Source organism: Arctopsyche grandis, chromosome 11 (assembly GCF_051622035.1).
Source record: "Arctopsyche grandis isolate Sample6627 chromosome 11, ASM5162203v2, whole genome shotgun sequence".
Classification (NCBI taxonomy): Eukaryota; Metazoa; Arthropoda; class Insecta; order Trichoptera; family Hydropsychidae; genus Arctopsyche; species Arctopsyche grandis.
Genome location: NC_135365.1, coordinates 23,985,455 through 23,999,495, shown reverse-complemented (window position 1 = coordinate 23,999,495; position 14,041 = coordinate 23,985,455). Strand labels below are relative to the sequence as shown.

The 14,041-nt window shown below is 34.8% G+C and overlaps 1 protein-coding gene across 8 annotated transcripts; it reads left to right on the top strand.

Moving 5' to 3' along the window:
- The first annotated feature begins 389 nt into the window (after positions 1–389).
- Pur-alpha (Purine-rich binding protein-alpha) lies at positions 390–12,954 on the top strand. 8 transcript variants are annotated; one of them, XM_077440985.1, is made up of 10 exons: positions 390–889; positions 5,461–5,508; positions 5,584–5,696; positions 5,773–5,875; positions 7,486–7,604; positions 7,690–7,811; positions 7,900–8,005; positions 8,151–8,309; positions 8,415–8,451; positions 11,117–11,778. In XM_077440985.1, exons 1-9 carry the CDS (start codon positions 847–849, stop codon positions 8,415–8,417), a joined length of 816 nt encoding a protein of 271 aa, XP_077297111.1. In that variant the 5' UTR covers positions 390–846; the 3' UTR covers positions 8,418–8,451; positions 11,117–11,778. The 8 variants fall into 8 exon arrangements, with proteins under 8 accessions (XP_077297111.1, XP_077297109.1, XP_077297105.1 ...); XM_077440983.1 differs by having other exon boundaries at positions 412–889; positions 8,151–8,318; positions 11,117–11,397; XM_077440979.1 differs by having other exon boundaries at positions 431–889; positions 8,127–8,318; positions 11,117–12,954.
- The last annotated feature ends 1,087 nt before the right edge of the window (positions 12,955–14,041 follow it).

Here is a 14,041-nt window from a genome sequence, read left to right as displayed (position 1 = left end):
ATTGTATGTTCGATGGATGGAACTGCTACACCGACCGCCTTGAATAGACATAAAATTATTATTATTTATTTATTATAATTATTATTATTATCAGTAATATTTATATATTTACTTATGTATTTATTTATTTATTGTTTTTTTACTATTTTTTTATTATCTATATATTATTTATATGGGCGTTGGGGATTGCACTATTCTCCTCATCGTCTGGAATAAAAGCTATTATTATTATTATTATTAACATGCCCTCGTCTTGATTTTGTTCAGAATCGAGCCGCCAAAGTACATATGTCCCCTTGCGTTAGCCCTACATAGGTCACAGGTCATGAAGTTCGAATGAAAAATTCGCCTAGCAATTGAATAAATCATGATAAGTTTTAAGAAAATGGGGCTAGGTAGAATATCGACGACAGATTGAAGAAGGGGGGGCACCGGTAAAAGCAGAAAGAGAGACAGAGTGGGGGGTCAGTGTGGTGTGTGGCGTGTGTGTGGGTGTGTGTGTGTGTGTGTCGGCGGCGTTGCGGGTCGGCGGCTGCAGCGGCTGCGGCTGGGCCACCGCCACCGCCTCACCGCCTCCACCCCTCACTACCCCGCCGCCCCTCGACAAGTCGCGGACATCCGCCCTCTCTATCGGGCCCCCGAGAGGACACCCGCCGACGGACCCCGCGCACCCGCTCTCGCCCGCCCCGCCCCGCCCCGCTCCGGCCCGCTCGCCTCGTCTCGTCTCGTCTCGACTCGCCTCGCCTCGCCTCGCCTCGCCTACGACTACCCGTCTGCCAGTCGGCCGGCGGCTTGCGGCTTGCGGCTTGCGGCTCGCGGCTCGCGGCCTACCGCTCCGCACCAGACATGTCGGACCGCGGCAGCCACGAGGACGGCCTAAACGCACAGAGTCAGTACCGCCGACCACCACCTCCGAGCCCCAGCCCTGCCCCCCGCCCCCCTCCCCCTCCCCCGCCCCCGCCCCCGCCCCGCGGCCTCCTCCGACCGGCCGCCGCCCTCGCCGACACTTCCTTTGTTCTCGCCTGACAGCCCTCGCCTCACCTAGCCCAGCCTCACCCCCCCACCCCGCCACCCCGCCACCCCGCTCCCCTCCCCCGTCCGCGCCAAACGTCAAACTCGCTCTTGTCTATGGATTTCGCTCCGCCGGGGACACCTCTTCCGACCACCATATAACCTCGCCTAATTAAAATGGTGTCAAACGTGCGAAACATATTTGAAAGGCGCCGTGCGGTTGCCCGCCCTGCTCTCTGCCCGTTCGATCTAATTCATATTTATTCACTTTTTTTTTTCTTGCTCGTCGCGGAATATAATATGCGTTCACTTGTTTCCGCCCGAACGAGCGCGCCACGTTTTCCATTTCGAACCGTGGCACAGTCTGATGATTTTTACTTTATTTTATTTTTATTTCTCCAGTCGGATTCTAGCCAGATTCCGGTAGGAATCTGCCCTGCGATCAATTTAACGATAAACTTCGATTTGACGTTAAATGTCGCTCGCCATATGAATGGGAATCGCTCGATTAGAACGAATCGCATTTCAAATACAAACGTTGAATTGTAGCTTGAAACGGTCACATTCACCATACAGATATAATAAAAACGAAAATATTCATAAGGAATTGATTTTTTTTTTTATATTAAACCGCGAAAATAAGTAGGCCAACTTGTAAATTGCCATATCGTCAGTCTCTATGTACGATTTGAACATCACCTTTGTCAAAATTTATAGTATGAACGTATATATCTTTGTTCCATATTTGTGCAATTTCAACTATTTGTGCAAAAGTCAACTTTGCCCACTTTTTCAATGTGAATTATTTAAATATTCAATAGAAAGCACGTATATAAATTGTAGTTGATCCTTTAAGTGCTGAAGTCATTTCTATTGATGCTATAGATTTCCAAATATAATTATTTAGAAATCCAATAGAAAGCAAGTACAACAATTGTAATTAATCCAAACGAACCCTAGATAACTACTATCAGGGATTTTGAGTTTTGTAAATGTGTGTTTAGACTAAGGTGACCATTCGAACTGATTAACTTTTTTATGTAATAGAACTTTTTTATATAATACAAATGAAGTCTGAGACAAAATGATGTCTGTCTATAAAAATATTGGGAAATTAGTCAGATGTTGAAACCTTACAATGTTTGTTAATCATTTAGTAGAATTTTAGGACATACGTCCGTGATTCTTTAATCTTCGTTTTAAATAATTGAAGTATTTAAAAATATGTCTTTAGGAACAATGTCCTGGTTTTAAATAATTGAAGTATTTAAAAATATGTCTTTAAAAATATGTCTGATGTGGTTGTAAATTCAGAAATTCCGATACAAATGAGTCTTTATAAACTTAGACAAAGCAATTGCACAGATTATACAACCTGGAAAGGCTTAGCAGGTAGTATTCTTCTTTATTTTATACATGCACAATGTACAATGCACAATGTTCTTCAGGTCCATGGACTTGTCGGCAGAACGCCGACAAGTCTATGGATTCTGCATTGAAAGGGTTAAACAGTCGCGTTTTGCCATACAAATATGAAAATAAAACCATAATCGAATACTAAAAATATTCAGAAGGAATTGATTTTTTTAATATTAAACCATTTAATTAAGTAGGCCAACATGTAAATTACGATAACCTCAATTTCTATGTATAATTTTAGCATCGTCTTTGTCAAAATTTATAGTATGAACATATGTATCTTTGTTCCATATTTGTGCAATTTAATACAAAGAAACTGAAGCATTCCTGATTGCATTTCATAACAAGATTAAACAATAGTAGTTAGTAATTATACATATCTAGAACGAATTATAGACATCCGGTAGTAAGGAAGAGGAATTGGGGAAACATGAAATTAGGATGGAGTGCATCTGTGTGAATGGAACACAAAAAAAATACCACTATATGAAGAAAAAGATCTTCAATTGATGTATTTTGATAATGATGACGTATGTATATGAAACTTATGTAGATTTTGAACGTCAAATGCTGCACAAAATCAAATGCACTTAAAATATGGTACACTGTATGTTTGGTATAATAAAGAAAGATAGGAATAGGAATGTGTGGGTGAAAAGTATGACAAAGGAAGTCGATATAATCTTGCAATGATAATAGGCTAGAACAATGGGTAAAAGGAGTGCTGGAATGAAAGGACGGTTGAAATGGATGAGAGTTGCACAAAATGGAATCCAATGGAAGCATTTTGGAGAAGCCTTCATCCAGCAGTGAGTGGTGAACGGATGTAGACGATTAAACTAAAAGTATGTTTTTAAAAATGTAGAACAGTACAAAGAAATCTTTGTTTTAAAATATTTATTTCCATAATGAAGTGTCTTTGTCGATTGTCTTTCATACTGAATACATGAGTTTCGTTTTTGTCAAAAAGTAATTAAAAAATACAATGGATATTTTTATCTCTTTCATATTTTATTCTACATACATACTTGTGTATCTTGTGGTTGAATTAAATCTGTCATATGCATCGATATGCTTATGTTTATCGTTATTAAATCTACTTTTATATTGTGCAAGAATATGTATGAAGTTTGAGATGGTATAAAATTGCTTTTGAGCGTTAGATCCATTGGGCGAAACATTCGATAATGTTTTTATATTGTACAAAGAAGATTTATGAAGCTTGGAATGTCAAATGTGAGGGTTAAGTTTATGAATTTCATGTAGTAAGTCTGGGTTCGTATGATTTTATCTGTGAATGCGAATTGAAGATTAGATTTATTAAAAGACCATTATTAAAAACTATAAAAAAATAGGTCAACCTTTGATTCAAAACATCAATGAATTGAAACATTGATAAGAAAGCACAAGCATAGTTTTTATTCGTTTTCGCAGTGTGCGAATAATCAAATTCAATATAACGATGTTGTCATATCAATCTTTCTTTACAAAGTTTGAAAGAACATCATTTTTTTATGTATATAATGAAGTTTCCGAGAAAAGGTATATTCGTCTAGCGTTTTTATATAAGCTATAGAAAGGAATCGAAGTACATATATATAAATACAATAATACCATTTTTGTGTGAAACCATTTCAAAGGCTAATTAGATTAAATCGTGGATATGATAATATACACCAATTGTATGGATACAGTTTTACCCAATAGACCGAAATTCATTGGTAATTTTTCGACTTGTGCAATTTCATGAATGGTTTTTTATTTTATTTTACATATATGTATACCAGGAAGGCCTAACCGCTAGACCCCAATGCGCTTTCTTAGACAAATAATTACAAACATTGCAGCATTTGCCAATTTGATGGAGAAACCGTTTCAACAATGAAATCAGATAAATTGGCAAACTCTGATAGGAAACGATCGACTTGGAGTCACGGATATCCATGTCTGACCAGCAGTATTAAAGATTAGCACAGGATCGAACCCGCTAACCTCTATGGATTTACATAGACTTGTACTTGATTTACATTTACATATATTGTACTTGAATCAAATTCAGATATTTGTGACATAGCGGGTAGGATGATTTTTGCCAATTTGATGGAGGAACCGTTTCAACAATGAAATCATATAAATTGTCAAACTCTGATAGGAAACGATCGACTTGGAGTCACAAATATCCGAGTCTGACTAGCAGTATTAGCACGGGATCGAACCCGGTAACCTCTCAGTGCTAAACATGAACTCAAACACCGAGCCACACTGCTGGCTTTTATGCAATAGAAATAATGTATGTAAATTGTACTCAATATATTACTTATTAAGTTGTGGATACCATAAGGGCCAAATTCATGAGACAAAACTATATCCATATATTGGAGTAATTGAGAAAATCAAATAAAAAAATTTCCACTCACAACTTATCAACGTATCATATTCAAAGTTGTTTACAATAGAAACGAAATTTAAATCGTGGCTATGCAAATCGTATTCGTAATATACAAACCTGCTCTAGGCTCGGTTTAAAATATCCTTTGTTTTTCTTTCGGATAGCAAAATTCTTCGCAATTCAGCAGAAAATTGATATGTGTACGTACGACTACGTATAACAACACATACAGTGTGTTATCTAAATTTGACGGTGAACCAAATAATCTAGAGCAATTACATTTGAGCGAGTCAAAGAGCTGATGTAATTATCGGATTCTAGCGATTTTTATTATTAATTCTGGTCTTGAAACACGCTCTGACCTATGTATAATCAAAATTGATATTATTGTTTTAAGAATATACACATGAATATGTATATATATATATATATATATATATATATATATATATATATATATATATATATATATATTTTTTTTTTAATATCTTTGAATTATCTCTCAGTTCTTCATCTCTGTAGACTTTTCGATATTAAATATTTATTTTATAAGTTAGTGTTAATGTTATGCTTGCGTATAATTAAGCAATAACAGTCGACTTATTGCATCATTTGATGTTTTTTTTAATTAATTTTTGCAGAATACCATGGCCAAGGAATGGAGTCAAATAGCAATAACTTTGACTCTGGTAAATATATCATTTATATTCAATTTCAGTCATGTTTTTCAATGAAATGGTTTAATTGTGGAATGATTTTTTTAGGTCAACAACAACAAGAGCAAGAATTAGCTACTAAAATGCTCCAAATTCAATCTAAACGTTTTTATCTCGATGTAAAACAAAATCGACGAGGTCGATTCATCAAAGTTGCTGAGGTAGTTTACGATTTAATTTAATTTAAATATTATTTTTATGATGCTTTTTTTTTTAATATATTTTATGCATTTATAGATTGGTGCTGACGGTAGACGTAGTCAGGTTTTCTTGGCTCTGTCCACAGCAGCAGAGTTCCGTGATCATCTGTCTTCTTTTAGTGATTACTATTCATCACTCGGTTAGTGCCTTATTTTTATTTTATTTTATTTTACATAGATATATACCAGGAAAGCCTAACGGGTAGACCCCAATGCGTCTTTCTAGACAAATTACAAACATTGCAGCATTTTTATTACATACATTGGTGTATTTCGAAAAGCTGAAGAACCCGAAAATAACAATTAATTAATTGATGAATTAATCATAGAGACATCTATGGACTTAGACTTGTACATTCATTTTTACATATTGTACATATATCAAATTCAGATATTTGTGACCGAGAAATGTAATAATAATAGAAGTGGCTTCTCGAACAAATAACCCGTGCCAGAAACTAATACGTGCACACTTTCCATAACGACACTATACAAACTGTCAAACTACTATGTTAATTGAATAATGTGTGAATTAAATGATCAATTTACTTATAAAAATGTATCCCATGTTGTTTATTGCGTGTTTTTGAATGCATTGTGCAATTTTTAACGATGCACTTGCCCATCTTGCGAGTAATATAAACAAACAGAGAAATTTTTATCGGACATACATACATCAAGCACCAAGAATCAAATACGATTGATGGTAAAATTATTTAGGAATGTCTGTGGACAATCCTCACTTGACAACAATATAACGCCTAAAGCCACTTCTATCATTGTAACATTTCTCTGGGGTAGGATGATTTTGGCCAATTTGATGGAGGAACCGTTTCAACAATGATGTCAGATAAATTGGCAAACTCTGATGAGAAACGATCGACTCGGGAGTCACAGTATTAGAGATTAGCACGGAATCGAACCCGGCAACCTCTTGGCGCTAAACATAAACACCACCACTGAGCCATACTGCTGGCTAATATATGTATATGTATATACTAGTTTTGTACCCAATGATATATCATCGCATGGGTGTTGGCATATTAAGTTATTAAATAAAAAAAATTAGAAGAAATGTGTCGGTCATGTTTTCGATCCCCACGCGGTCGATTTTTTTTTCAAATACCTTTTAAATATATTTATATTTAATTGTTTAATATAAAAAACACCTACCTATTATAGTACGTCGAGCGTTATCTCAGACAGACAGACAGACACACATACAGAATAGCGATATTTTTGTTTGCAGTTTGGCTTAGTGATAGCGTATATATTTAGCATCACTGAGGTCATAGGTTCGTGTCCTCGCCACTGCTGGTTAGATTTGGGGGTTTTGTGACTCCAAATCGATCGTTTCTCTATCAGAGTTTGCCAATTTTATCTGATCATTGCTGAAACGGTTCCTGAAAATTGGTATTAAATCTAATCCTGTTGTCACAAAAATCTGCCTGTGTATAATTTGTATTAATTATACACAGTAATCTGAAATCCATAGATGTCACTATGATTATTATTTCTGATTAATTGTTATATTCTATATATTCTGATTGTATATGTATGTATTACTGTATTTCTGATTTCTGATTGTTTATGTATTTCATTAACGTACACCCGTCGCATTGGAGCAAATCTGTAATGGCGAGTGTGTATTGATTTGTGACAGTAAAATATATGATATTCAATTTTTCTCATTGTTTTTTTTTTTTTTTTTTTTTGATCTTCTATTTATATATAATTTGGAATTGTTTAGGTCCTCCGAATCCAGATAGCGTACCCGAAGATGGTAAATTAAAATCTGAAATGATGCTAAAAGATAACAGACGATATTATTTGGATCTTAAAGAGAATTCTAGGGGAAGATTTTTACGTGTAAGAGTACGAAGCTTAGATTCATCTTAGATCTGTATCAAAATTGAGAGGGTTGTTAAGTCGTGGTGTTTTTCACGGATTTCAGGTTTCTCAAACTATACCACGAGGAGGGCAGCGAACGCAAGTAGCAATCCCGGCTCAGGGAATGATCGAGTTCCGAGATGCCCTCACGGACTTATTAGAAGATTTTGGGACCGACGATGGAGGGTTTGTTCGATTCTACAAAAGTCTCATTGTATGCACGCTTTCCCTTTCGAGTATCGTCTATTATATACTGTCGCTTTCGGTGTTTCAGTTTCAAAGGAGAACTACCCGAGGGGCGACTGTTGCGAGTAGACAACAAGATTTTTTATTTCGATATTGGTCAGAATCATCGCGGCATCTATATGCGTGTGAGCGAGGTGAGTGATGTTCAATGATCGCAACGTGCGACACTGCCGTTCGCCAATATACATATATATATATATATATGTATTCGGACGTTACTTATATCGCTTCTGCTTTCCCAACATTGACATGCAGTGTTTGATGTCGTTCGATCCGCAGGTTAAAAACAAATTTCGCACGGCGATCACGGTGCCGGAGAAGTGTTGGGGTAATTTTCGCGACATATTAGCGGAGTATTGTGATAAGATGGGTCGTGCCGCCGCCGGGACCACTCCGGCTGCGCCCACCACACCCAATCCACCGGCACATCAAGATATGGTATCTGATGTATATTCATTTTCATTTATTTATACAAATATGTACATATGTATATTTGAAGCTACGTACGGATGTGTTTATCGACGTTTGGTTTTTGTTTCACAGTAATCGAAGCGTGTCGTTGGTGGAATCTACTTATAAGGTGAGTATATATCACCAGTTGTATTAAACGCACGTTTATAGCTGGGAGATAATACTGTCATCTCTATTTGTATTATTATCATTTTAGTGTTGGTCGTGAATGATGTAATCTCGTAATTTTCATGCATTGATTGTTATTTTGTCGAATGAATGTTCGCATATTGTGTTGTCAGAATGATGAGGTGATTTGTCCATGATATTGTTGCGTAGGGGTGGGTTCAGGATCCAAATGAAAGGCTAAAGTCGCTTCAGAGTAAGTTCACTCCAGAATGATCTATTATATTTACCGTGTGTTAATCCTTATAAAGGACAAGTTGCCCAGTATAGCTTCCCCGATCCATTTATGTATGTATTGCACGTAAAGGTCTATTGTTTTCGCACGCACTCGCCCAGGTCTATGAGAATTCCGGCGTATCCAGCGGGAATTCCTTCTTATAAAGGACAAGTTGCACGGGATACAGTGGCGGAACTTGGGGGGTAGCAGACCTTGCAGTGCGGTAGGGCCGGTCCAAAATTTGACAGGATAGCTTCCCTGATCTATCTATTGTCTAGGCACTTAGTCCACCGTGGCGAGTCGCTCGCACTCGCCCAGGTGTATGATAATTCTGGCGTATCCTTTGTTCGGGTACTTACTTAGTCTCAGTAAGTACCTAATGCGAGGTCTCTATTGTTCACCTACGAATGCACTTAGACAGTGGATACTCTCTCTCTCTCATTGAGACATCGCAGGTTAACAAACTTTTAAACTACACGAACAGCTCTAGGTTTTACCCAGAGTATTTCAAAACTTCTTTTCGGATCTTAGCATATTGTTGCGTAGGGGTGGGTTCATGATCCAAATGAAAGGCCAAAGTCGCTTCACTGTTCAACTATTCAGGTCCACACGTAACCACCGCTCACCCCAGAATAAACTAATCTACAGTGTGTGCCTCCTTATAAAGGACAAGTTGCCCAGCGTAGAATCCCCGATCTGTTGGCGTGTCTATTATCTAGGCACGTAGGTCTACCCGCAATCGCCCCATTCTGTGAGAACCCCAGCGTATCCTTTGTTCAGGCACTTACTGAGCCCCGTTAGATTAATATGGGTTCTCTATTGTTCCCCCACGAATGCACTTAGACAGTGGATACTCTCCCATGTTCCCACGTTACAATTTTGTAAAACTGGGTTACGAAAACAGTTTTGTTTTTATTTTATCATTTTATATTCCATCAGGAATATTCATATTGGTATGGGGGGGTTAATATACACAGAGGTATGGGGCACGTGGTTTTTTTATATATAATTTGAGAAAAAAAATGGTACGCCAAGTCTGTGCCGTCGCGTCCCTTCTCAAACTTCACCCCTTTGAGTGTTTTCGTTGATATTTTATCTTTGTATTGACATATGTTTGACAGTGGTGGGCTTGGTTTCACCAATTCTCGTTAAATGAACTCTCTGTTTCTATACTTGAATATAATTTGTCATTAATTTTGAATAATTATAATAGTTTTATGTTTATTATAGCTACATGCATATGTATGTATGTATGTATATATTATTTATTTACTTCATTTCAATTAATTCAACATTTTTAATATACTCCTAGTACCAAGCCGACAAGTATAGAAATGGAGAGGTCATTTAACGAGAGTTGATGTTGCAAAGGGGACCCATTTGACAGTGATTGATAACGGTGTTACTCATATTTGAAGAAATGTAGGAGAAACTTTTCGAAATAATAAGATGGAGTCTACGAACGCTTTCCGTGCCGCACTTTTTGAGTGTGTTCGTACCATTATTTTTTTTAATACCAGGCCAGATTTGACTTCAAAAAGTTGTTTTACTAAAATTAAAAAATATTTTTTTTATAAAATTAGTTTTTATATTAGATAATGACTTTTACATAAACGAATAGTGAAATAATATTTCAGATTTATTATAAGTAAATATTTTGATTATTTCTAAAAAAATTAAAAATAATTTATATACATAAATGAACAAAGAAAAAAAAATTCAAACAAATATATTTTATATTTTAGGAATTTACAAATTTCTTTAATTTTGTTTAATATGAACAAATGTATATTCAAAAATAGAATATTATTGTTTATAAAAATCTAGCTGAACCCGGCATGCGTTGCAATGCCACAATAACGAATGCAATTCCCGTTCCCACTTGTCGGAAAAACGCAGCCAGCGAACACATTTGAAATTATTGCGTTGCAATGACACATTCCCGATTTTCCCGTTTTCGGGCGATTTTTTTTGACAGTAATCTTCCTGTACATTCATACAACAAATCCTGAAAGTTCCATCGTAATCGGTGCAGTCGTTTAGGAGCCTATACGAGACACAAAGACAGACATTCAATTTTATATATATATAGATAAAATTATATATGTATGCTTGATAAATATTTTATCAAATGATTTGGTTGCAAAAATACAATAATTTCAAAAAAGTGTATAGATAGCTGTCGAGACTGCACTATAGCAATCATAAAAAATCATTTAAACGTCGAATTACATTTAAAATATGAAAATCAATAGGTCATTTTGAAAAGCCAATGTGTTATATTAAAATAAATAGCTATTATGGACGTGTCACCTTTGTGTAAGAATTCTGTTTAATAATTAGTGCTGTTTAACGATCGTTAGTTAATATCTTTGTAATATTTGTGTTTCAGAAAGAGAAATAAATGGTCAAACTGGATTCAATCTGAGTGTTCTACAAACATCTAAGGGCTGTAAGCTGAAATAACAAAATTATGTAAAAAAAAAAAAAGGAATTCTATTAACCCAAAACAATTAAGTTTTCATATGTATTTGTATGCACAAATGTGTTTCTGGCCCCGCAACTAAGTGAAAAAAGTATATGTGGTATTATTATGGATATGTTTTTATTAAAAAATCATGTGTGTAAATCTAATACACATACGTGTACAATCAATTTTGAAAAGAACGATCGAAAAAACCAAAATAATAATTTTAATTCAAGTACAACGTAAAAATAATAATGAATTGTCACCAATCGTTGTCGATACTTTGCTGTTGTAGTATTTTTGGGGGGTTAAGAAGGTGCATTTTGATAGATCTCCGAATAAATCTTGTGATTTAATTGAATTTAAGTGGCGGTCAAACGATTCATTTTTATTAAAAATTTATACGTGTTTTATAGAAGGGGGACTGTCATATATCTATATTATATGTATTTTTTTTTTTTTTTGAATTCTGCATTTGGCATATTTTCCCTTTTTTTTTTGTTTGTTTGTTTTCGTTTTCTCGTTCTTTTGATAAGTATATTTTCACCATTTGCTCATAGCCGCTTAACGTGATATCTCTGTATTTTAAATATTCGTCTCACTGTAGTAGTACAACATATTTGTGTACACATTTATGACAAGATCACATTGCTTTGTTTTAATTTATATAATATCATATTTATAAACATACATACGTACGTATGTATGTATGTGTGTTTATGTAACATTTAGGAAAGTCTTTAATGTTTCTCACAATTCAACCCCGTAAGTCTCACCAACTTACTAATTGTTGTTATTATTATTATTATTAATTTTTTTTGTCTTTATTTATATTATAAGTTATTCACGTATTGATTATCATATTTAATTAATTTGCGTAATTAAGTATTGCGTACCTATTATATGATTAAGTTATTTAAGGTGATGCTTGAAATGAACGCGTTGCCCCTAAAGCTTTTTGTACGCAAGCTGCATACATATGTATGGCATATATTTGTATTCTCTCCGCTTAACTTGAGATCTTTCGAGTCTAGTTTTTTTTTTTTTTTTTCATATTTGAGGATAACCTTCGCTGTGTATGTATTTGATTTCGTCGATCCCGAGATTAATGACGTGTAGCTCTGCCGATACCTCGTATACATATTTTGTTCACACATATACATACACACACGTTTTGCATCTTTTCGGTATGTTCATTCATAGACCGATCTGTTTTTTTTTTTTTTTTTGTTGTTTATCGGTGAAGTGTTTTCGCTACGATGCCGTCTGTTCATTCCATTTTTCGATCGGCTCTCACTCGGTTGACGTTCTTTTCATCAGCGCTCTTCCCGTAAACCGATATATATATATATTTACAAATATGCAAAAAGTGTATCTTAGTTTGCGCTTGGATTTAGGTTACGCTTTTTTTTCGGTTTTTATTTTTAGCTGTGGAATGTTCCAGAGATAGTGGCTTTTTTTATTAGTTCATAATTGATAAGTTAATAAGAAGTAAATAAATGTTTTGAGGACGCGTACGACGTATGAGAGCGGTCGGTCTCTCTCGTATGAGAGATATCTTCCTTTCGGGTGCATTTTTTTTTTGTAAGAGTGCAACTGAAATGTATCAAAACAATTTTCGTTCAATTAACCAGTGGCTTCAAATTGAAACTGCAATATTTTAAAAACCCACAAGTACATGCCAACTTACGATACAAATTAAATACAAACTATTCAAGCAAAATTTTAATGTTTAAATAATAGTAATGTTAATTTTAAATATTAAAAAAAAAAAAGAATAATGAACGACGACTTCATATATATGTATGTATGTATAAACACACTTGCAAAGTTAATAGTTGTCCCCTTTTATATAGTGTTGTTGACATTTAAATATATATATAATATATTGATAATAATACGTTTATTATCATTTCCTATTATTTTTCCATTGATTTTTGTACAGTGATTGTATAAATAATTTGTATTTGAACAGTTTTTTCCGCAGTCAGCCTTCAACGAGTTAAAACGAAACGAATGAATACCAATACATATATATATATGTATATGAAAATTGTGAGATAATTTCTAAAATTGTCTAAATCTTTTTGTTTTTTTTTTGATATTTTGTCGTTAAAGTTTGTTTTAAATTGAAAACCCAATGTTTAGATTAATGCAACACTGCCAAATTATGTATTTTTAAATCTATATAATTCACATAAGTAATTTTGCATAGGTTTTATTATAAATAATGCACTATTATCATCACTAACGATCGTTCGTACGTACGTATGTACGTATGATTCGGTTTTTTTTCCCCTGGTTATTTAATGATTAACGCTAACTAAAGAATTATTAATTATATTAACACTAACTGAGGGTTGACTGCTGTTCCTTAAACGTAAATATTGTAACATATTTTTAAACACATGCCGATGTGTCGAAACACACGACAAAAGTACACGTCATTATAAATATACATATATATACATATATATGTATGTACACAAGTTTACGTATGTGTTTATTACGTATACATATTTGTATTTGGATATAGAGTGTTTTTTAAATGGGTGTTATTTTTATTGTGTCAGCTATGAATGTGGATTTAATATTTTTTTGTTATTATAATTATGGTTTTCCAAAGGTGTCAGCGATGCGGGTGGACTCAGGTCGTTTTCAGTTTTATATTTTTTTTATATCGACACTCGCTACAGGGTGCCCCCCCCCACCTCCTCCTCCCTCCCCTCCTGTATTTATTCTTTGTTTTTATTGTATTATATACATATAAGCTGCAAATTAATAATTTTGAGTATGACAAGCATCGCTCGTATAATGATGATAAGTGACTCACGTAGACCGTATGCTCGT

Excerpts from the sequence above, each read along its gene's own strand:
- Pur-alpha (XM_077440978.1), top strand. The coding sequence starts at position 847 with ATGTCGGACCGCGGCAGCCACGAGGACGGCCTAAACGCACAGA. Across the intron at positions 5,509-5,583 it reads TAGCAATAACTTTGACTCTG|GTCAACAACAACAAGAGCAA; the intron begins GTAAATATATCA and ends TGATTTTTTTAG. Across the intron at positions 8,006-8,126 it reads TCTATATGCGTGTGAGCGAG|TGTTTGATGTCGTTCGATCC; the intron begins GTGAGTGATGTT and ends ATTGACATGCAG.